At 35.5% G+C, this 24395-nt stretch overlaps 1 protein-coding gene across 1 annotated transcript in view; it reads left to right on the top strand.

The window, feature by feature from the left end:
- Nucleotides 1-17443: 17443 nt before the first annotated feature.
- The window catches only part of vopp1b (VOPP1 WW domain binding protein b), a 65960-nt gene continuing 59008 nt past the window's right edge, over nucleotides 17444-24395 (top strand). Inside the window, exon 1 of the mRNA XM_073831197.1 lies at nucleotides 17444-17636. Within this exon, the coding sequence (XP_073687298.1) occupies nucleotides 17574-17636 (63 nt within the window). The 5' untranslated portion in view covers nucleotides 17444-17573. The remainder of the gene's footprint in view (nucleotides 17637-24395) is intronic.

Below are 24395 nucleotides of genomic sequence, written 5' to 3' on the forward strand. Positions count from 1 at the left end.
TCTTTCAGTATGTCGAATACCTTCCGCATGTTGGAGATAAATTAGCAGCCACAGGTTGTAGCACAGGTTGTTTCTTTCCCTGCGGAGGTGGATTGGAAATAGATTTCTGTGTCCACTAATGGCTTTTTAGTTGTAACTTGCGGCAGCAGTCCGCTGCGTCAGCTTCTCTGCATGCGTCGCAATATTCCCCCGTCCCCGAGGAGCCTGAGTCAGCTTTCTCCACGTTCCCTAAAGACAACAGATGCATGTGTGCCATTATATTGGCAGGCCATTAGAACACTATACAGTATGTTGCTTTGCTTGTTTAGAGCCCTAATGGAAAAGTAATAATTGGGCATTTCATTAAAGAATGACACTAGATCATGTGGTTGGTGTTAGTTCTGTATTGGATTATATGTGCTTGTAAACGTAAATAATGCCGTCATACAAAGTTCATTATCATTTATTATCATAAAGCAGCTGTGATGAGGTTGTCCTGACCATTATCTGTATTCCCAGACCTCTCTATTGTTCTGTAATGTGTTTCCTCTCGAAAGGGATGTCTTGGTCAATAACCGCTTTGTTAATGGACTGAACCATGTTCAAACATTCATGAAAACATTGGAGTTCATTAGTTTAGGATTCTTTCAGTGCTGATTTCCCCCATTATACATCTGTGCTTCTGTGCTAATTTCATTCGGATGAGATTGCAAATTCGGAAAACGCAAGTTCTGTTTTTGTAAGCAGATGGCATCAATTTGTATCTCAATGCAAGGCTGCGGAAATATCCAGAATATTTCTAATTTAGCCACAGCAGAGCACAGCTAATTTACTTACGAGTTTATAACAATACTAATTTGCAAACGCTAATCTGTTTGACTTTACAACAAACATGTGCATGGTATTCTGTTCTCGCTCGATTCCTAGTTTTAAAGAAATAGTCACCCATTTACTCGTCCTTATGGCCAGTGTTGGGGGTAACGCAAGTTGCATAATAATATTACTTTTTCCAAGTAACTAGTAAAGTAATGCATTAATTGAAAAGAAAATATCTGAGTTACTTTTCCCCCATTTATTGATTAAAAGCTCTCCTGTCCCCATGTTGAGAGAAATTGTGAGTAAGATGTTCCTTTAGTTCTAGAATAAATGTGAACATGCATTAATTCATCTCACTCACTAAAAAACAGATCCAGTGTTCTTCAAAATGAATAAAAACAGTCAAATTCAACACAAACCTGCAGTAATTAAATATGTTAAATAATACAAATATCCTTTATGTATTTAATCCCATTTTATTAACTGATGTCTTTGCTGCCGACCTTCGATGATCCAATTCATCCATACTAATAAACAAAAATGACTCAAGATAATCTAACATTTGTTTTCCTTTTTTATCACTGAAGAGTTGACATTTGTTCTTCTGCGGTCTACTGTACAGACGTCAATTTACTTTTCTCTAAGCCTGAGGCTTTTGCTGTGAAAAGGCTTTTACATTTGACAAAAATTGAACTTTTTATATTAAAAACAAACAAGCCCTGCCCAGATTTAAAAGTAACGCAAAAGTAACATAACACATTACTTTCCATAAAAAGTAACCAAGTAATGTATAGTTACTTTTTTATAGAGTAACTTAATATTGTAATGGATTATTTTTAAAAGTAACTTTCCCCAACACTGCTTATGGCTTCCCAAACCCATATGACATACTTTCTACTGTGTAATTCAATTGGAGGAGTTTTGAAAAATGTTTCAGCTGTTTGTTTGTTTTTTTTGTTTGTTTGTTTTTTTTTGCATACAGTAGTGAAATGGGTGTCAGGCTCCAAAAAAAAAAAAAAAAAAAATCATAAGAGCTGTTCATATATATGGATTTGTATCACGTAATTCTGAGGAAAAAAGTAAAAAAAATTCTCAGAATTGCAACTTTATATATCACAATTCTGTGAAAAAAATTCTGAATTGCAAGTTTGTATCATGCAATTCTGAGAAAAAAAAGTCAGAATTGTGAGTTTATCTTTTAATTTTAACTTGATTTTCCAGAATTACGACTTAATTTCTCATAATTGCGAGTTTATTTCTCACAATTCTATGAAAAAAAGTCAGAATTGCAAGTTTGTATCAGAATTGTGACGTTATATCTTGCCATTCTAACTTTATTTCTCAGAATTGCGAGTTTATATCTTTCAGTTCTAACTTTATTTTTTCAGAATAGCAACTTTATTTCTTAGAATTGCGGGTTTATGTCTCACAATTCTGAGAGAAAAGTCAGAATTGTGATTTTATATCTTGCAATTCTGACTTAATTCTAAGAAATAATGTTGCAAATATAAGAAATAGTGTTTTATATCTTTCAATTCTGTGAAAAAAGTCAGAATGGTGAGTTTATCTTTTAATTTTGACTTGATTTTCCAGTATTACGACTTAATTTCTTATAATTGCGAGTTTATTTCTCACAATTCTGTGAAAAAAGTCAGAATTGCAAGTTTGTATCATGCAATTCTGAGAAAAAAGTCAGAATTGAGTTTATATCTTTCAATTTTAACTTTATTTTCCAGAATTGCGACTTCATTTCTCATAATTGCGACTTTATTTCTCACAATTCAATGAAAAAAGTCAGAATTGCGAGTTTGTATCATGCAATTCTGAGAAAAAAAAGTCAGAATTGTGACATTATATCTTGCCATTCTGACTTTATTTCTCAGAATTGCGAGTTTATTTCTCACAATTCTGTGAAAAAAGTCAGAATTGCGAGTTTGTATCATGCAATTCTATTTGAGTATACCAAGAAAAAGAGTGGGCCCAGCACCGAACCTTGTGGTACCCCATGACTATTTAAGTGAATTAGATACAATTCTCCTCCCATAAAGGATTTACCTGTGATGTAGGAATCAAACCTTGTGATGCCCAGCATGGAGAGGCTTAATAGGAGGATCTAGGGGTTAACTGTGGAAGGATGCAGATTGATCTAGAAGAATTAGGAGACACCTCTCACGCAGTTGAGGAACTTTTGAAACTTGACTGATTGTTGTCTTGCTGGTTGATCTGTGAGAGGAACCGCAAAAAAACTCTGCTATGAAAAAGAAGAGCCATTGATCTGTAATAATATATGATTTAGCACAGGTTATTTTTTACCCAAGCCTGTTTGACTGTGGTGTGAAAGTGCTAGTGAGGAATAATGTGTTCATGATGTGCAGGTAGGAGTCTAAAAGAAATGGCTTGAAAGGAATGGGGTCAAGGGGGCAGGTGATAGCACGGCTGGAGAGAAGACATTTAGAGAGACCTCATCCTCACTGAGTGAAAAGTTTCATGTGGGTGGTCAATGTTTGTGAGACTGTGGTGCTGAGCATTGACTGTTGTCTGTGAAAGTGGCCAAGTCATTAGCTGTTATAAAGAGGGTGGAGGATGGCAGGGGTCCTCTTCTACAGTTTTTAAGTGTCTGAAATGCTGTTGCTCTTGTGATAGTTAATGCTTTTGCAGTGGGGAAGTTGGCAAAAAAGAAGAGAGCAGTGAAACTTGCTCAGGATAGCAGGATCTTTTAACAAGCAGTGTCTTTTTCCTTTGGTTCAGTGTCGGTGACCTGAATGAGAGGACAGATGTTGTCTAGACAGTATGTTAAAGTGGAGCATAGTGTCTGTAGCTTTACTTACACCATGGAAGGAGAAGTAAGAGAGGGAAGAGCGACTAAGAAATTGTGCTGATTTGATGTTTAAGAAAATGTCAAGCCTTGGTTTGTCTTTTTTAGTAGTGTCGTTTTGTGACATTTCGCATTTTTACTTTAATACTCATGCAGTATATCATCAGCTTGGCTCCAGGTTACTATCTCAACGTGAGCTGGTGGCTATGTGAAGGCCTCCTTCAAAGGTTAAATGTTTGCATAACTCGGTGGCTTCCTAACGTAAAAAAGTGGAGTTAAACTGTGGCAAATTCATTTGAATGAGTCTGATTTAGAAAGGCACACACCTCTCAGAAAAGGTCTAACAGCTGAAAATGTATATCAGAGCAAAAACCAAGATAACTGCCTGTAGAGCTCAGTGACAGACTTGCGTTAAGGCGATGATCTAGAGAAGAGTTCAGAAACAAATCTGCTGCATTGAAGGTTGACAGAAGCATTCTCCATAATGGAAGACGATTGGAACAACTAGGACTCTAGAAAATGTCCAAGCTGACAGAGATGGAGAGGTGAAAAGGTGAGGCAAAGAATGGCAGATAACTGACAAATGCAGATGTGCAAAGATGGTCACATCAGACCCAAAAAGACTTGAGGCTGTAAAGCTGCTTTAACTATGGACTGAGTTAAGGGTATGAATACTTATGTTTTATTTTAATACATTTGTCAAATTTGCAAATCTGATTTTTGCTTTGTCATTATTATGGTGTATGGGGTGTAAATTGATGAGGGGAAAAACTAATTTAAAACAGTTTAACATAATGCTGCAACAAAACAAAATGTGACAAAAATGAAGGGGTATGAATACTTTTGCAAGGCACTGTACATACAAGTAGCCGTAAAGATAAGTGCTGTGCCATGACTCTTGACTTACACTTGATGCTACTTCAAAAATTCTGTGCCAGTGTTGTTCTTATTATCTATAAATATTAAAGAGCACCAATTATGCTTTTTTTATTTTGCATATCCATAAATAACTGGTTGTGCATGCAAATGATCTGTAAAGTTACAATGCACAAAGTCAAGGTCAAAGACAAGTCAAAAAGAGTTCATTTGTATATATATATATATATATATATATATACAATTTATCAACTTTTTATCCTCAAACACTCTGCTTGTCTTTCTCTGCCTGAACCCTCAACTTCAAAAATCATTTTAAAATCATCCTACATCGCTGCAGAAGTACCGACCAAGTTTTTGCAAAGTGAACATGCAAAGGAAAGTAATTTGTGTAAGTAATTTCATTATGTGATGGAGACGCTGTTGTTCAAGGCCAAAACACTGGATGATCTTCCAGTAGCCATATCATAGTTCCCACCAGTGTTGGGGAAAGTTACTTTTAAAAGTAATGCATTACAATATTGAGTTACTCCCTAAAAAAGTAACTAATTACCTTACTTAGTTACTTTTTATGGAAAGTAATGCATTACGTTACTTTTGTGTTACTTTTTAAATCTGGGCAGGGCTTGCATGTTTGTTTTTAATATAAAAAGTTAAATTTTTTGCCAAATGTAAAAGTCTTTTTACACCAAAAGCCTCAGGCTTAGAGAAAAGTAAATTGACGTCTGTACAGTAGAGCGCAGAAGAAAAAATGTTCGAAATGTTCGAAAAACTCTTTGGCAATAAAAAAAAAAAAAAAAAGGAAAACAAATGTTAGATTATCTTGAGTAATTTTTGCTTATTAGTATGGATGAATTGGATCAGCGAAGGTCGGCAGCAAAGACATCGGTTAATAAAATGGGATTAAATACATAAAGGATATTTGTATTATTGAACATATTTAATTATTGCAGGTTTGCGTTGAATTTCACGGTTTTTGAGGAACACTGTATCTGTTTTTTAGTGAGTGAGATGAATTAATGCATGTTCACATTTATTCTAGAACTAAAGGAACATCTTACTCTCTCTCAACATGGGGACAGGAGAGCTTTGAATCAATAAATAAGGGGAAAAGTAACTGGCGTTAATTATTTGAAAAAGTAATTAAGATATTTTCTTGTCAATTAAAAAGTAATGTGTTTCTTGTAATGCGTTTCCCCCAACACTGGTTCCCACAGATATAATAATGCAGAGTTTTTGCTTTTTAGTGAGCTATCCTTTTAAGTTGGGAATGCCTCATTTATCACCACTGCTCTTTTCTTTTCTATGATCGGTGTTGGGTTGCCAGTCTTTTCTTGTCTGTCTGGATTTGTAAATCCCACAGGCTTTTAGCTGTGTCCTGTCACGCTGTGCTTGTTCTTGTGCTGCTGTGATTAGAGCCTCCGTCCTGCTGTCTCCAGCTGCTAGAGTTTCCCAATGTCAAGCACCTCTGTTTTAGGCAATCCTACCGGGTAATTGAGAAGAAATATCCTTACAGCTTGATATGCTGGCTAAGTATTCAATAATAAAACTTTATCACATGAGCAAAAGTGCTGTTGTATTGATTATTCTGAAAATGTTGCATGTGAGTTAGTTTTTTGCAGAAATAAAATTATGCATAAATAAAGCAACTGTAATTACATTTCTCGAGTTTTTAATAACATTTATCAACTTTTCAGGGCTCTCACTTTCTCAGAGTCTTTGTCATCCATTTTTTGAAAGACAGTATTACGCAAACCCATCCATCATATTACATCATCCCTTGTTCAGAGAAGCAGAGCAGGCAATGTGAGATTGAGTTTTCATGGACAGACGATGACAGACAGTGAGGACATTCAAGCTTGAGTCACGGCCCACAGAACTAATTGGATTCCCCCAGTTTCTCTTCACAAACTCATAGCAACATAACAAGACAGTAGAGGTGGACTTCAATTCATCATGGCAAATTATCTCAACTCATTAGAGCCTTAGTCATTAGTGTGGCTACCCAATTAAGTGAAAGAACAACACCATGAAACACTAGCTCTCTCTCTCTCTCCCTCCCTCTCCCTCTCTGTCCTGTTCTTTGTTTTGATAAAAACTGCTGTCATGGCAACGGATGTTGGTAAATGCACAGGGGAGGGCAAGAAAAGCTCAGACCAACACTGATTCTGTCATTTCATTCAAGATCACTATCACACTTGATGCAGATAATAGCATGAATGCACTGGTAAAGGGTTCACTCGTTTTTAAACAAAAGTTGCAAAAGTAACTGACTATACATAGGTACAAAAGATATAAATGTAAACATAAGACCTGTTATATGCATGCTATATGAAATACTCCACGAAAGTAAGAGTTGACATAGTATTTCAGTGTTGTGTTGTCCCAAAAAGAAAAAGAAAAAGTGGATTAATGTACCAAAACAAATTTACCTGACGTTGCATTGAAATTGGAGGATTTGCATTGTGTAATAAATAGTCCACTGGAGGCGAGATGTGATGAACCCAAGTGCAGTTTATTGAAATTATGCAAACATAATCCAAACAAACAAATACTTGACACCGACTTGACTTGGCATGAACAGACTTGACTTTTGGCATGAATAGACTTGACTTTCGGCATGAAAAGACTTGACTTGGAACAGACTTGACTTGGCATGTACAGACTTGACTTGGAACTGGCTTGACTTGGCATGTACAGACTTGACTTGGAACTGGCTTGACTTGGAACAGACTTGACTTGGCATGAATGGACTTGACTTGGAACAGACTTGACTTGGCATGAATGGACTTGACTTGGAACAGACTTGACTTGGCATGTACAGACTTGACTTGGAACTGGCTTGACTTGGAACAGACTTGACTTGGCATGAATGGACTTGACTTGGAACAGACTTGACTTGGCATGAATGGACTTGACTTGGAACAGACTTGACTTGGCATGAATGGACTTGACTTGGAACAGACTTGACTTGGCATGAATGGACTTGACTTGGAACAGACTTGACTTGGCATGAACAGACTTGACTTTTGGCATGAAAAGACTTGACTTGGAACAGACTTGACTTGGCATGAAAAGACTCGACTTGGAACAGACTTGACTTGGAACAGACTTGACTTGGCATGAATGGACTTGACTTGGAACAGACTTGACTTGGCATGAATGGACTTGACTTGGAACAGACTTGACTTGGCATGAATGGACTTGACTTGGAACAGACTTGACTTGGCATGAACAGACTTGACTTTTGGCATTAAAAAGACTTGACTTGGAACAGACTTGACTTGGCATGAATGGACTTAACTTGGAACAAACTTGACTTGGCATGAATGGACTTAAATTGGAACAGACTTGACTTGGCATGAATGGACTTGACTTGGAACAGACTTGACTTGGCATGAACAGACTTGACTTTTGGCATTAAAAAGACTTGACTTGGAACAGACTTGACTTGGCATGAAAAGACTCGACTTGGAACAGACTTGACTTGGAACAGACTTGACTTGGCATGTACAGACTTGACTTGGAACTGGCTTGACTTGGAACAGACTTGACTTGGAACAGACTTGACTTGGCATGTACAGACTTGACTTGGAACTGGCTTGACTTGGAACAGACTTGACTTGGCATGAATGGACTTGACTTGGAACAGACTTGACTTGGCATGAATGGACTTGACTTGGAACAGACTTGACTTGGCATGAACAGACTTGACTTTTGGCATGAAAAGACTTGACTTGGCATGAACAGACTTGACTTTTGGCATGAAAAGACTCGACTTGGAACAGACTTGACTTGGAACAGACTTGACTTGGCATGAATGGACTTGACTTGGAACAGACTTGACTTGGCATGAATGGACTAGACTTGGAACAGACTTGACTTGGCATGAACAGACTTGACTTTTGGCATGAAAAGACTTGACTTGGAACAGACTTGACTTGGCATGAATGGACTTGACTTGGAACAGACTTGACTTGGCATGAATGGACTTGACTTGGAACAGACTTGACTTGGCATGTACAGACTTGACTTGGAACTGGCTTGACTTGGAACAGACTTGACTTGGCATGAATGGACTTGACTTGGAACAGACTTGACTTGGCATGAATGGACTTGACTTGGAACAGACTTGACTTGGCATGAATGGACTTGACTTGGAACAGACTTGACTTGGCATGAATGGACTTGACTTGGAACAGACTTGACTTGGCATGAACAGACTTGACTTTTGGCATGAAAAGACTTGACTTGGAACAGACTTGACTTGGCATGAAAAGACTCGACTTGGAACAGACTTGACTTGGAACAGACTTGACTTGGCATGAATGGACTTGACTTGGAACAGACTTGACTTGGCATGAATGGACTTGACTTGGAACAGACTTGACTTGGCATGAATGGACTTGACTTGGAACAGACTTGACTTGGCATGAATGGACTTAACTTGGAACAGACTTGACTTGGCATGAATGGACTTAACTTGGAACAGACTTGACTTGGCATGAATGGACTTGACTTGGAACAGACTTGACTTGGCATGAACAGACTTGACTTTTGGCATTAAAAAGACTTGACTTGGAACAGACTTGACTTGGCATGAAAAGACTTGACTTTTGGCATTAAAAAGACTTGACTTGGAACAGACTTGACTTGGCATGTACAGACTTGACTTGGAACTGGCTTGACTTGGAACAGACTTGACTTGGCATGAATGGACTTGACTTGGAACAGACTTGACTTGGCATGAATGGACTTGACTTGGAACAGACTTGACTTGGCATGAACAGACTTGACTTTTGGCATGAAAAGACTTGACTTGGAACAGACTTGACTTGGCATGAAAAGACTCGACTTGGAACAGACTTGACTTGGAACAGACTTGACTTGGCATGAATGGACTTGACTTGGAACAGACTTGACTTGGCATGAATGGACTAGACTTGGAACAGACTTGACTTGGCATGAACAGACTTGACTTTTGGCATGAAAAGACTTGACTTGGAACAGACTTGACTTGGCATGTACAGACTTGACTTGGAACTGGCTTGACTTGGAACAGACTTGACTTGGCATGAATGGACTTGACTTGGAACAGACTTGACTTGGCATGAATGGACTTAACTTGGAACAGACTTGACTTGGCATGAATGGACTTGACTTGGAACAGACTTGACTTGGCATGAATGGACTTAACTTGGAAAAGACTTGACTTGGCATGAATGGACTTGACTTGGAACAGACTTGACTTGGCATGAACAGACTTGACTTTTGGCATTAAAAAGACTTGACTTGGAACAGACTTGACTTGGCATGAAAAGACTCGACTTGGAACAGGCTTGACTTGGAACAGACTTGACTTGGCATGTACAGACTTGACTTGGAACTGGCTTGACTTGGAACAGACTTGACTTGGCATGAATGGACTTGACTTGGAACAGACTTGACTTGGCATGAATGGACTTGACTTGGAACAGACTTGACTTGGCATGAACAGACTTGACTTTTGGCATGAAAAGACTTGACTTGGAACAGACTTGACTTGGCATGAAAAGACTCGACTTGGAACAGACTTGACTTGGAACAGACTTGACTTGGCATGAATGGACTTGACTTGGAACAGACTTGACTTGGCATGAATGGACTTGACTTGGAACAGACTTGACTTGGCATGAACAGACTTGACTTTTGGCATTAAAAAGACTTGACTTGGAACAGACTTGACTTGGCATGAAAAGACTCGACTTGGAACAGACTTGACTTGGAACAGACTTGACTTGGCATGAATGGACTTGACTTGGAACTGGCTTGACTTGGCATGAATGGACTTGACTTGGAACAGACTTGACTTGGCATGAATGGACTTGACTTGGAACAGACTTGACTTGGCATGAATGGACTTGACTTGGAACAGACTTGACTTGGCATGAACAGACTTGACTTTTGGCATTAAAAAGACTTGACTTGGAACAGACTTGACTTGGAACAGACTTGACTTGGCATGAATGGACTTGACTTGGAACAGACTTGACTTGGCATGAATGGACTTGACTTGGAACAGACTTGACTTGGCATGAACAGACTTGACTTTTGGCATTAAAAAGACTTGACTTGGAACAGACTTGACTTGGCATGAAAAGACTCGACTTGGAACAGACTTGACTTGGAACAGACTTGACTTGGCATGTACAGACTTGACTTGGAACTGGCTTGACTTGGAACAGACTTGACTTGGCATGAATGGACTTGACTTGGAACAGACTTGACTTGGCATGAATGGACTTAACTTGGAACAGACTTGACTTGGCATGAATGGACTTGACTTGGAACAGACTTGACTTGGCATGAATGGACTTGACTTGGAACAGACTTGACTTGGCATGAACGGACTTGACTTGGAACAGACTTGACTTGGCATGAACAGATTTGACTTTTAGCATGAAAAGACTTGACTTGGAATGAAAAGACTTGACTTGGAACAGACTTGACTGGACTTGGAACAGACTTGACTTGGCATGAACAGACTTGACTTGGAACAGACTTGACTTGGCATGAATGGACTTGACTTGGAACAGATTCGACTTGACTTGGAACAGACTTGACTTGGCATGAACGGACTTGACTTGGAACAAACTTAACTTGGCATGAACAGATTTGATATAAAGAGACTTGACTTGGCATGAACAAAAGGACAAACTCACCAACAGCAGGTTACATCAATACATGACAAGAGACAATGGTAACAAGAGGGCTATAAATATCAAACAATGAGGGTCACATGACACAAACCAACCAATGAGAAACAAGACACATGACTAGAACAACCAATGAACAAACAGAACAAAGAACTACATGGCAATACATAAACCAATGATAGCATGACACATAGAACAGGGCAACCAATAGCAGGAATACATGAGGGAAAGGGAAGGAAGACACTAACAGCATGAATCAAATACAAAATAAAGACATTAAACATGAACCCAAAAACAACCCAAATCTCCATGTTACACATTGGTGGATTTATTAAGTCAGTTTCCCTCAAGTTTATCCATATGTCATTTATTAATAATGTAATCCAACTTCTACAACTTTTAAAAAAAAAATTCAATAGGCTTTATTTAATGCCGCATTCAGGTGATAATGTAATTATCGTACATATGTCTTTCCTAGTCAGGAACTGGACGTTAACGGCCTCTTTCAAGTCATATTTTGATGTGTCGACTTTATGAAATTAACAAGAATTTACATATTCATATGTAGGATTATGCATTATTAACTGTATTATGAATATGTCTTATGAATTATTATATTTATATCATTATTAATCTTTTTTGAATATGTATTCAATGCTCTAACAGTTTTGCCCTGACTGACCTTTTGAGACATGACATGAGACTGTTTGCCCTATGTTATTTTCGTACATTTTATCATATCTATCATGACCTCAGACACAGACCGATTCTTGGAACAAGAAGTACTTCTTATTAAATGTGCCTTTTTAAAGTTTGGGTTGGTGGACAAATATGCAAATTAATAACACTTTAGATCACAAGCTGAGACATGAGTATTGCGTTCTTAATCAAAATATAGAAATATTAACACATATTAATAATCATCTTGAAATATTAGTTTGGTTATGTCTTATTGATTAAGCTACTTAATAGAGTGCTGAAAGCTTTATTCATCCTTCGAAGTATATGTTTCATCTGTATTTTTCATCATCTATGTAAGTGTGTGATGTCCGAAGCACAGTTCCGCAAAATGGTTATTCTTGGTACTTAATGAAGACAGTCTAGATGGACAATTAGATTAACATTAACACGTCTCAATGTCTCAAGATATAAATTAAACTAAAAAGGAGAAGTGAAACTGCACGTCCACTCAACCAAGTTTATAATTACTAATCACGAGTTTATTCACGAGATGATGTATTGATGTATTTTCAACTGACTTTGACCTTCAGACTTCCTGAGTTGTCTGGTTTTAGGGTATAAAAAGTCTTGCAATTTTATTCTAGACAGATCGGAGACTTCAGACTTCTCAACCTTTGCTCCGCTCTCAACTTTCTTCTGGGTGCACCTGAAACGGTCTAATTTTCTATTAGACTTATTTTTCTCAGATTTGATAATATTAATAGACTATTTAACTTAATTGCAATTTGGCTTTTATGGAATTCTCAACTTTTGAGTAAATATTATTATTATTGCAATATTTCTTATAATTTCTGCATTTGTATATCTTCTTAAAGAAGTGTACTATTATTGAACAGATTTAAATTGGCTTATTAATATAACATTGAAACTAATGTTTACTCCTGATTAATGGATTTATGGACTCTTAATTGTGGTAATCTTTCATTTATGACTATTGTTTGGATTGTGGTCTACATTGCCCTTCTGAAATATATGAATTTTATCTGAAGAATATTGAATAAATTGTATAATCATTTTTAACCCCACCCGTCTGACTTCGAATCAATCATTTTACGCATCACATTTACAACTGGAAAACTCACAATTAACTGTGATAGCTGAGTTTCTGAGTTAGGCAGACCTTCAAACATGGCGGAAAAGAGAAACAGCTGAAGTACTGATAAAATTGAGTCGTTTATTTGTTGACATGTGGACAAATGGCCAACTAGAGCTGCACAATTCTGGATAAACTGAGAATAGATAAAGAATAAACAGCTAAACAAAATAGACAACTAGAATTTCTGACAAAATGCAAATTGCTGCAGTCTATTATAATAGCTACAGTATAATATATATATTCAATATTTAACAAATAAAAAAAACTTCGTTGAATGAATGATTCAATGACTTGCTCAACTATTTTTTTTAATGTATCTCTGTAAGTCACTTGTTGCCACCTGCTGACATTACATTGTAATTGATACTATCTTTATTTTAAGCGTGAATGCACTTTCAAAAAGTTGATTCACTGTTTTGATCACTACTGTAAACAACAGTGTTTATATCCAAACTAAAATCTTTTATCCCAGTACTTCTGTGATTAGTTTAATGTTTGTAACAGAGAAATAGCAATACAAAAGACTTTGTAAAGATCTTTCATATACATTGCAACTTCTTTTTTTAAATCTAGTCTTTGAAAAATTGCAAAAGGCTTCTGCTCCCAACATAGCACAGAAACTGCTCTGGTGGGGGTCACTAATGACCTACTGCTTGCAGCTAACTCTGGCTTGAACTCCTTTTTAATTCTTCTTGACCTCAGCTCAACCTTTGACACAGTGGACCATAACATCTTAATCAACTGTCTGAAGACTTTTGTTGGTATCAGTGATGTGCCTCTGGATTGGTTTATTTCGTATTTGTCAAACAGGTCATTTTCTGTAGTGCTTGGACTGTCTTGCTTCACCAAGATTAAAAATTTGATGGCAAAAAAATGGCTGCAATTAAATGCTTATAATTACCCCATGAGACACCAATACTTGTAGCATTAATAATCTCTCCTCTGCTCTGAGTGCCTTATCTAATAGCGTAGGTGTCATTTTTTTATTCGGAAGTGTCCTTCAATGCACAGACTAAAGTGCTGTAGTCTTGCTTTGCACAACTGCGATAGCTAACGAAGATTAAATTATTTCCTCCTTTTGCAGATTTAGTAAAGGTCATTGATTTTATCTCCTCCAGACTTGAGTAATGCATTTTATTCTGGTATCAGCAGGCAAAACATCTAAAGACTGCATTTGATTCTAAACGCTGCTGTCAGGCTTTTAACACATACTAAGAGAAGTGACCACATTAGACCAATTGCTTTTGCTTTCCGTGCCCCTAAGTTCTGGAATTCCTGCCTGGGGATCTCAGGCAGGCAAATGCAGTATCCTCCTTTAAATCTCTTCTTAAAGAAGACCTATCATGCCCCTTTTAAAAAAAAGTTATATAATTTAAATCTCAGGTGTCCCCAGAATGTGTCTGTGAAGTTTCAGTTCAAAATACCCCACAGATTTATTAATAATACCTTTTTGAAAATGCCTATTTTGAATGGAAGCAGAAACATGCAATTTTCATGCATGTCTTTTTAAATGCAAATGGGCTGTTGCTATCTGCCTTTACTCATAACGTAGATGCCCTGCCAAAAACCATCTGTTTGGTTTTGATTATCATGTCTATCATGCTGAAATCATGTGTTTTTAAACCATTACACTTCTGATGGTTTTCTGAGCACATGCACAGAAAGCGTCTGCCACATGACATTGGTAGTAGTATTAAACTAAGTTCTCTTTCATGTCTTATTGCGCTTAAACTGTCAAATACACCTAAGTTTATGTTAACACACAGGAGTTACAAAAACGGTCAGTTATGTCTGTGAAGACACTGCTTTCTTGTCTGGCGTTAGAACTGCTACACCGTTGCACAAATGTGCAGATTAAAGGGTCATTAATATTATAATAAGATCCCCTTTCTTTGTCACAGGGGGAGCACAATTTGGTGGTTCTTTTTCATGTTTTCTGGATTGGCAGATGCACCAGGGACCCGAATATAACACTTAAACCTGGAAAAAGTCAGATTTTCATGACATTTCACCTTTAAGACTGAAGGTGTTTGTTGTAATTATTATTAATTATTATTACATGTTTTTCATTTATATCTTAAGTTGTTTTTTATTATTATGACGTGTTCATATTGTTAAGCACTTCGTAACTTTGTTTTGAATGTTACAGTGTGATCGTACTTGTCAAAGGTTTAATAGACATAGCTGTATCGTTGTTGACGAAGTTTGAGAGGGTGATTGAATTAGTTTCTGATCTGGATACTTAAATATCCTAAACATAAAAAGAGAACCTCAAAGCTGTGATTAGTGGAATGAACACGTAAGACAAGTGGTAATCTACCACGGTCAGCGGCGCAGACTGCTTTTATCTTGGACAAATGGATTTCTAGTACTTGCAGAAAAATAAAAATTCATAAATGTGTGAAGTGAATGGTCTGTCTTAAAAAAGATCAGGGGCTTAAGCCCATAAAGCTACATTTTATGCAAAACCTGCTATTTCCTGGCTTTAATACGATTTTTCCAAGAAACAGGCAATAATGCACCAATGAATGCACTAATATCCTCTGTGATTCCTGTTCTTTTGAACAAAACAGCACTTGAATATGAGGAACTTGTAACAACTTAAAAATTGGGAGGTAGCAAATTTCCACAGGAAGGCAGCATTGATCACAGGCATTAGCTGCTGCTTGCACAATCAACACAGGTGGCATTAGAGGGAGGGACATTCTCATTCTAGAGCATTTTAATTGGACAAAACTCTGTGTAGTGCAGGATGAGTCATCAATGTTTGGGTACATTTTACTAAGAGATAGAATGTAACTGCATATAAATGCTGTAAGTGAATTTAATAAATATTTATAAGCAAACTAGCAGGTGTAGGCTTGTGTAGAATTAAAATTGTTAAAAGAGAAAACTTTTATTACATGAAGTATCTTATTTAAAACAAACTTCCTTTAGTGAAATATATTGTTCTATGATTCTGATAGGATATACAGTATTTAAAACAAATGACATTTTTGTTACAACGCAGTGATATTAAAACGTTTTTGATTCACATGTTTTACCTTCATGATTATGGAAGGCATTTTCTGCCAATTCTTTAAATAAATCAATGTAATTCTAAAAAAGAAAATGAAAGCCAGATTAACAATTTAATTATAAAAAGCTATATGCAAAATATGTGCCAAAATTTAAAACGAAATGAAATGATTGATTTAATTTTCACTGTGAAGATGCATTTTCTCTGACAAATTGAAAAATAAAATGCAGTTGGTGATTTAACATTTCATTTTCATTGCAATCTCGAGTCAAAGTTTACCTTTTTAAAATAAAAAGGTAAACGTGAAAAAGAAAATGCAAATCCAGTTTTACCAAGCTTTTTATTAATGCTCACGCAATAATAGTGACAATTCAAATCAAAATGTAAAATTTATTTTTCGTTTTGTTGTCTATTTCAGTTTTCGTTTTCATTTTCAAAGTCAACTTGTATGCAAATTATATGTTAATCGTGGGGCGTGGCTTATTGTTCCAGCGACTTACAGTGACCCATTCCCACCACAGTTAAGTAAAAAATATGATTCTGTAAGTCAATATAATGAGAAACGCTCTCATATTAATGACTTAATAGCTCATAATAATGACTGACTTCTCATGTGTCAGTGAGAAAACGTGCCACTCCCTTCTGCTCAGCTGCTTGTCATTATTATGAGCTATTAAATCATTAATATGAGAGAGTTTCTTATTATTTTGACTTACAGAATCATATTTTTTACTTAACTGGTGGGAATGGGCCACTGTACGTCTCTGGAATAATAAGCCACGCCCCCCTGATTAACATCTAGTTTGCATACAAGTTGACTTGAAAATGAAGACTGAAATAAAAGAGACAACAAAACAAAAAATATGTGAAAAAAGTCACTATTATTGAGTGAGCATTAATAAAAAGCTTTGTAAAAACTAGATTTGCAATTTCTTTTTCACATATACCTTTTCATTTTATGATTGGCTGCTTTCACTCGAGATTGCAATGCAAATGAAATGCGTTTTATTTTTCAATTTGACAGGAAAAATGCATCGTCACAGTGAAAATGAAAATTAAAATTAAATCATTTCATTTTAATTTTGGCACATATTTTGCACATAGCTTTTTACAATGAAATTGTTCATCTGGTTTTCATTTTCATTTTTAGAATTCCATTGATTTGTTTCAAACTGGCAGAAAATGCCTTCCATACATGATAGGTTTTATATCCAAGTAAAATTACTTTGTAAATCAGTGTGCTTTCTATTTAAAGCATGTGCTGAAATGTTTCAGTACAGCTCTAGTTTTGCATTGAGCAGGATGAGACAGAAGCCTAGGGCTGTTTGTGCGCGTTAATATCGCGTGCTGTTTTTTCACCAAAGGAAATCAGTTGCATTGTTGCGCGAGCGCGGATCGAGCTGAGATGCAGGCGCTGTTCTCTCCTCACCGAGCCTTCAGCATGAGCATACCCGTGTTTCTGCCGTGAACATTCATGTTTATATGCTATGAAACCTCCGTCCTGACAGCATTTGTTGACTGTGCCTCGGTGCCGAAATGCAGGAGCGAATGAAGCGCCATGGAGCGGCGGTGCTGCTGACGCTGTGCGCGGTCCTCGAGGTGAGTCCGTCCGCTGTCACACAGCACAACAAACGCCTTTCTCACTCATTGCACACCGGACTGTATTGCATTGAACTGCATTGTTTCGTTAGCACCCGGTGTTAAGAGTCAGATTTGTGCTGTAGCGTTGATAAAGTGCCGCATACGGTGTTTTATATACATATGTAATGTAGCGCTAGTTGAGCCTTTGTCTCAACCCGCTCCTCCTACAATAAGACACACTGGAGAAATACTGTAAATATCATTGTGTTGTCTCAGGTCAGAGTCAAAGCACAGGTGTGCTTGTGTTTATAAATCACATGCCTTGTGTTCAGAACTGGTTTGGGGATTGTTTTACTCTTAGCTAATGAAATCAGACGTGTTCTAAGTGGATTTAGTTGTGTGTATGATGATTATATATGTCTCTCTGTGTGTGTTTGCATCATCCCACAGGCCTTTTAAGCAGAATGCATGTTCATGAAAATCCCTTTAAGGAAGTGGCTGGATGTAAAAATATGTCAGTTGTTTATTTATTTATTTTAGGTTTTGTGCTTCTAGACAGTTCACTTGTTTTAAAAAAAAAAACTAAAGAAATGAAATTTCTATTATTATTTAAGATGTAATGAGATCAAAACGTTTTTGTGTATATGCAGTACTGAAATGCAACATTTTTTGTTTATTTTTATGTATTTAAATTTAAAATGTAGTGCAATCAAACAAGGAATTTGTATGACGGTCAAAGACGTTAAGATGTCCACGTCAAAAGAAATTTACAAAAGTGATTGTCCATAGAAAGCACACAAAATGTAAATAAAGTATCTACTTTTAGTAGTTTTTGTAGAATAAAATGTGTTTGAAATAATGTTACAATATCTTTCAGTGTAACAATATTTATGTAACAAATTCAAGCAACATGTTTATTCTGATTTGTCTTTCTGGGCTTTCTGGGATGGTTCTAAATTGGTTCAGGTCATACTTAGAAGGAAGAGGTTATTATGTAAGTATAGGAGAACATAAGTCTAAGTGGACGTCCATGACATGCGGAGTCCCACAAGGCTCAATTCTAGCGCCGCTGTTGTTCAGCCTGTATATGCTCCCACTAAGTCAAATAATGAGAAAGAACCAAATAGCATATCACAGCTATTCAGATGATACCCAGATTTACCTAGCCTTATCGCCAAATGACTACAGCCCCATTGACTCTCTCTGCCAATGCATTGATGAAATTAACAGTTGGATGTGCCAAAACTTTCTTCAGTTAAACAAGGAGAAAACGTAAGTCATTGCATTTGGAAACAAAGATGAAGTTCATAGGGTAAATGCGTACCTTGACACTAGGGGTCAAAAAACTAAAAATCAAGTCAAGAATCTGGGTGTGATTCTGGAGTCAGACCTCAGTTTCAGTAGTCATGTTAAAGCAGTAACTAAATCAGCATACTATCATCTCAAAAACATTGCAAGAATTAGATGTTTTGTTTCCCGTCAAGATTTGGAGAAACTTGTTCATGCCTTTATCACCAGCAGGGTGGACTATTGTAATGGTCTCCTCACTCCTTCCCAAGAAGACCATTAGACAGCTGCAGCTCATACAGAACGCTGCTGCCAGGATTCTGACTAGAACCAGAAAATCAGAGCATATTACACCAGTCCTTAGGTCCTTACACTGGCTACCAGTTATGTTTAGGATAGATTTTAAAGTACTTTTACTTGTTTATAAAGCACTCAATGGCCTAGGACCTACATACATTGCAGACATGCTCACTGAATATAAACCTAACTGACAACTCAGATCACTAGGATCGAGTCAGTTAGTAATATCAAGGGTTCACACAAAACAAGGGGAATCCGCTTTTACCTATTATGCCGCCCGCAGTTGGAATCAGCTTCCAGAAGAGATCAGATGTGCTAATACATTAGACACATTTAAATGCAGACTCAAAACTCATCTGTTTAGTTGTGCATTTATTGAATGAGCACTGTGCTACGTCCGAACAGATTGCATTATTTTATGTATACTCATTTCTGCTGTTTTAATTAATTTTAATTTAAATTTTTAAATCATTTAAAATGTTCTTAAATCCTCTGTTTTTATTGTTGTGATTTATTACGATGATTTTTATATTATGATTTTAATTCTTCTTATGTACAGCACTTTGAATTACCACTGTGCTATATAAATAAACTTGCCTTGCCTTGCCTTGCCTTGATTTGTGCATAAAATATATAAAAGAATACGGGAGCATATTGTTGTGTTTTAAACGAGTAAAACATTCTAATGACAAATGGGCAAAACCTAGGAATCGGATAGTGCCAAATTTAAACTAATTAGTATTTCGTTGAAAGCATTTTGTCTTTTAATATTTTTGTTGTAAATATGCCTGACAACATTGACACTGAATGACATTTTAGTGGGTGTCTTCTGTAAATTAGGGAAAAATGTATGATATTAATTTTTTCCTCATAGAAACAAAAACAAATATGCAATTAAATTAAAGAGAAAACTTTTTAATATTTTTTGGCAAAACAACAACAATTTAAAGCAGTATTACACTTATTGTTTTTATGCTTAAACCCTTTTTTGTCTTTGACCTAAATGTATAATACATGCATTCTCGCTGAATTGCATAGATTTTGTGTTTTTCTTTATTTTATAAAATACATTTTCAAACAGTGTTGATCCTGTTTGGTCCATTGATTTACATGTTTGTTTGCTTGAACGGTATGTTCACTCAGCTGGTTTGCTGTGATCTGATTGAATGTCAGGCGTTTTGCTGTGGGTTGGCAGCCAACCTTTGATACGTACAGCATTTACATTTCAAAGGCTTTAGCGAAGCTCAGGCATTAAAGCTCATCAGATCTCTTTACTGTACAGCGTATATTGCATCTGCAGCTACAGTAATGCTTTTTGGCCTCATCACTGCCATCATTATACAGGCCCGTCAGAGAAGAGAGAGATACTTTGTCATAAGCACTGCAGATAAATCAATATGCTGATTTATTCTCTCATAAATTGTAGCATAATATCAATTAAATCCAGACAGGTGGTGTTGATCCTAAAGCTGAAATTCTCACAGACATTCATGCATGTTGTTTTTCAGGGTAATGATGTGCTTGTTGGAGCATGGGCCGCTATTACTGGAGTCAGTGACTGTGGAAGCACTCATTCAGAGATTTATTACATATATCTGCCCACCTTATGCACCTGCATGTTTTATGGTTCATTTCTACTTGCGCCACTGATGTATAATCTGTAGAAGGCATTAGGAGTAGTGCTGTAACTTTGTTATTGTTGTTTTACAGTCCTATAACAGTAAAAAAAAGTAGTATGACTGACTATTTTTATAAGCCAGCCTGAAGATTTTGTGAAAGAGAAACTTATTCATGACAAAAAATGATACATTTGCTTGTAGTTTGTAGTTGCTTGTAGATATGTTCACTACCAGTCAAAAGTTTGGACACACTTCTAATATATCATTTTTACTAATATATCATATTATATGTGACCCTGGAGCACAAAACCAGTCTTAAGTAGCATGGGTATATTTGTAGCAACAGCCAAAAATACATTGTATGGGTCAAAATGATCGATTTTTCTTTTATGCCAAAAACATTAGGATATTAAGTAAAGATCATGTTCCAAGAAGATATTTTGTTAATTTCCTACAGTAAATATATCAAAACTTAATTTTTGAGTAGTAATATGCATTGCTAAGAACTTCATTTGAACAACCTTAAAGGTGATTTTCTCAATATTTTGAATTTATTTTTTTTTTTTCACAACACTCAGATTCTAGATCCAAATAGTTGTATCTCGGCAAAATATTGCCATATCCTAACAAACCATGAACATAAACGTGACTATTATGTGTCAAAGTTACAGCGCCACCAACTGGCAGCAGGAAGTGTGTCATTTTCAAAATGCTTTGAAATCAGCCTCTTAATTTTACTCGATTTTCTTCAAACTTCATCAAAAAAATGTCAAAACACGGCCGATGAGAATATGTAAAGGGGTCGATGATAAATCAAATGCTGTTGCCATGGCAACGTGTCAAACTTTAAAATTAGTTTCCTGTCTTTTCGAGGCAGATAACATGCTTAGAATTTCATGAAACTCAACACACACATCAATATTAATGATAGTTAGACACTGGCAAAAGGTCATAAATGGGTGTGGAGCAGGCACTCTATAGCGCCATCTTTTGACAAAAAGTTGGGGGGTAAGTTTTTCCTACAGTCACCAAACTCTGCACATATATTGTTCTCATCAATCTGGACAACTTTCTAAATCAAACTCATTAGCTACGATCAACAGGAAGCCGGCTATTTTGATTTGAATGTGGATTTTTGAAAAAATCAGGCTGTAAACAAATTCATACTTCTCATAAGAGTAACATGATGTTCTCACCAAACTTTTTCAACATAAAGAGAAGATTCTGAAGATGCTAAATTGCGAGCGGATTTGGGATATCTTGAATGGTGTTGACATGGTGATTTTTTAAATTGATAGTAAAAAAGATAACCGTAATTTTATTATATCTTTAAAGTGCAACATCCAAACTCTTTAAAACTTTTTTCACACAGAGAACTAATCATTCTGAGCAAATGCTGTTAATCTCATAAGTATACAAGCTTATATGAATTAAAGAAAATTTTAAAAAGAAATCAGAAATCTCCTCTCACTCTGCCTGTCTGTATCTAAGTATGTGTGTGCGTTGAGTGTCAGAGTGAGTGTAGGGGGGAGGGGTGAAAGGGAGGGAGGGTGAGAGAGCAGTAAAACATGCTGTTTTGCAATAGACCATCTTTGAGGAAGAAATGCACATTGATGTAGTGTAATCTCCATAAATATGTCTGATCTTTGAGAAAATATAAAGGGACACTAAATCTTTCATTGTTTGATTTTATTTTATTTATTTTTTATTTTTTTACTGAACTGTACCATGAACTTGTCCTATGCAGTCACATAGCAAAAGATTAAGAAAAATACAACTTTTTAGCATGAGTGATTTATCTATATTGATAGACATTTATTTTCATAGTGTTATTTATTGAATATAAAATTATAATTAACAATTTCAAGACAAACTTTGACAACAAAACAAACTTTGCTGTTATCTGTTCAAAACATCTGAAAATTATAATTTTAAGATATATATATATATATATATATATATATATATATATATATATATATATATATATATTAAAAATATTCGTATGTTCATGTTAATTGACAGTACATAAACTAATGTTAAAAGATACAAATTTACATTTTAATAATGTATGAATACTTTTTTTTAGCTTAATATTAATTAACATTAATAAATGCTATTTAATTACTGTTCATGTTAACTAATATAGTTAATATTAACAAATGAACCTGGATGGCAAAATGTTATATATTGTGTGTATGTGTCTGTGTGTTGACTTTAAAGTGTAACCCTTTCAATGCTGTAAACATTAAATCCAAACTGGCAGAGGGTTGCTGTGAATGCATGTGTGAATGCACCGTTTTCCTGATGCTATCGGGATGGTGACTGCGCAGATGGCGAGGGCCCTTTCATCGCTGCTTGCAGCTTTAATTTTTTATTTTTTTTATTTATTTAATTATTTATTTTTTGATGGTCCACATTTGTACTTTTTAAAATGAATTCGTCACAGCACAGGACCAAAGGGTATATAAATAATAATTAAAAACTCTGTAACAAGTTACAGGATATAAGATATGCATTGTTTTATTTAAAAAAAGTGACATTTACAGTATGTTGCCAGAGCTTCACTGTAAGAATAAACGTAGCAACATTTAAAACTGTATAGATAAAAATTTTATTACTAAATGTTTAATTAACTGAAATAATACAGAAATACTCAAATTGAAAAATATATGTATATATTTTTATTTATTTATTTATTTTTTTACTTTATAATACCACTTTAAAAACATTATGGTAAAGAGATGAAAACCCTAATGTACATAACTGATGCAAAAAAAGATGCTAAAAAATGAAATGTATTCATTAGAAAAATCATCAAATGAGGGAATTCTAGGAATGTCAAAAATAATAGTATTTTACTGTAAAATTACATGAAATATACAGGAGATCTATTATCTACACTACCAATACAACAAAAAATACAGATAAATCAGTAATATTGTAAAATATTTTTACTATTTAAAATAACTGCTTTCTATTTGAATATACAGTAAAGTGTAATTTATTTCTGTGATCAGACCTGAATTTTCAGCATCATTACTGCAGTCTTCAGTGCCACATGATCCTTCAGAAATCATTCTAATATACTGATTTGCTGTTCGAGAAACTATTATTAATATTATTGTTAATTTTAACATGTAAAACCGTTTTGCAAGTATATTTTTTTTCAGGAATCTTTGATGAATGGAAAGATCGTTATACACTATACTAGACTCTATGCTATTATATACCATTCTAAAGCTTGGAGTCAGTATAATTTTTAGAAATTAATACTTTTATTTAGCAAAGATTCTTTAAATTGATTAAAAGGGATGATAAAGTGGTGTTACAAAAGATAAATGCTGTTCTTCTGAACTTCGAAAAGAACCCTGAAAAAATTCTACTAAGCTGTTTTCGACATTATAATAATCAGAAGTGTTTGTTGAGCAGAAAATCAGTATATTAGAATGATTTCTGGACAATCATATGAAACTGTAGACTGCAGTAAAGATGCTGAAAATACAGCTTTGAAATAACAGAAATAAATTACATTTTAAAATATATTCAAATAGAACATTTTTCCAATTTT

This window comes from Garra rufa, chromosome 24 (assembly GCF_049309525.1).
Source record: "Garra rufa chromosome 24, GarRuf1.0, whole genome shotgun sequence".
Taxonomy (NCBI): domain Eukaryota; kingdom Metazoa; phylum Chordata; class Actinopteri; order Cypriniformes; family Cyprinidae; genus Garra; species Garra rufa.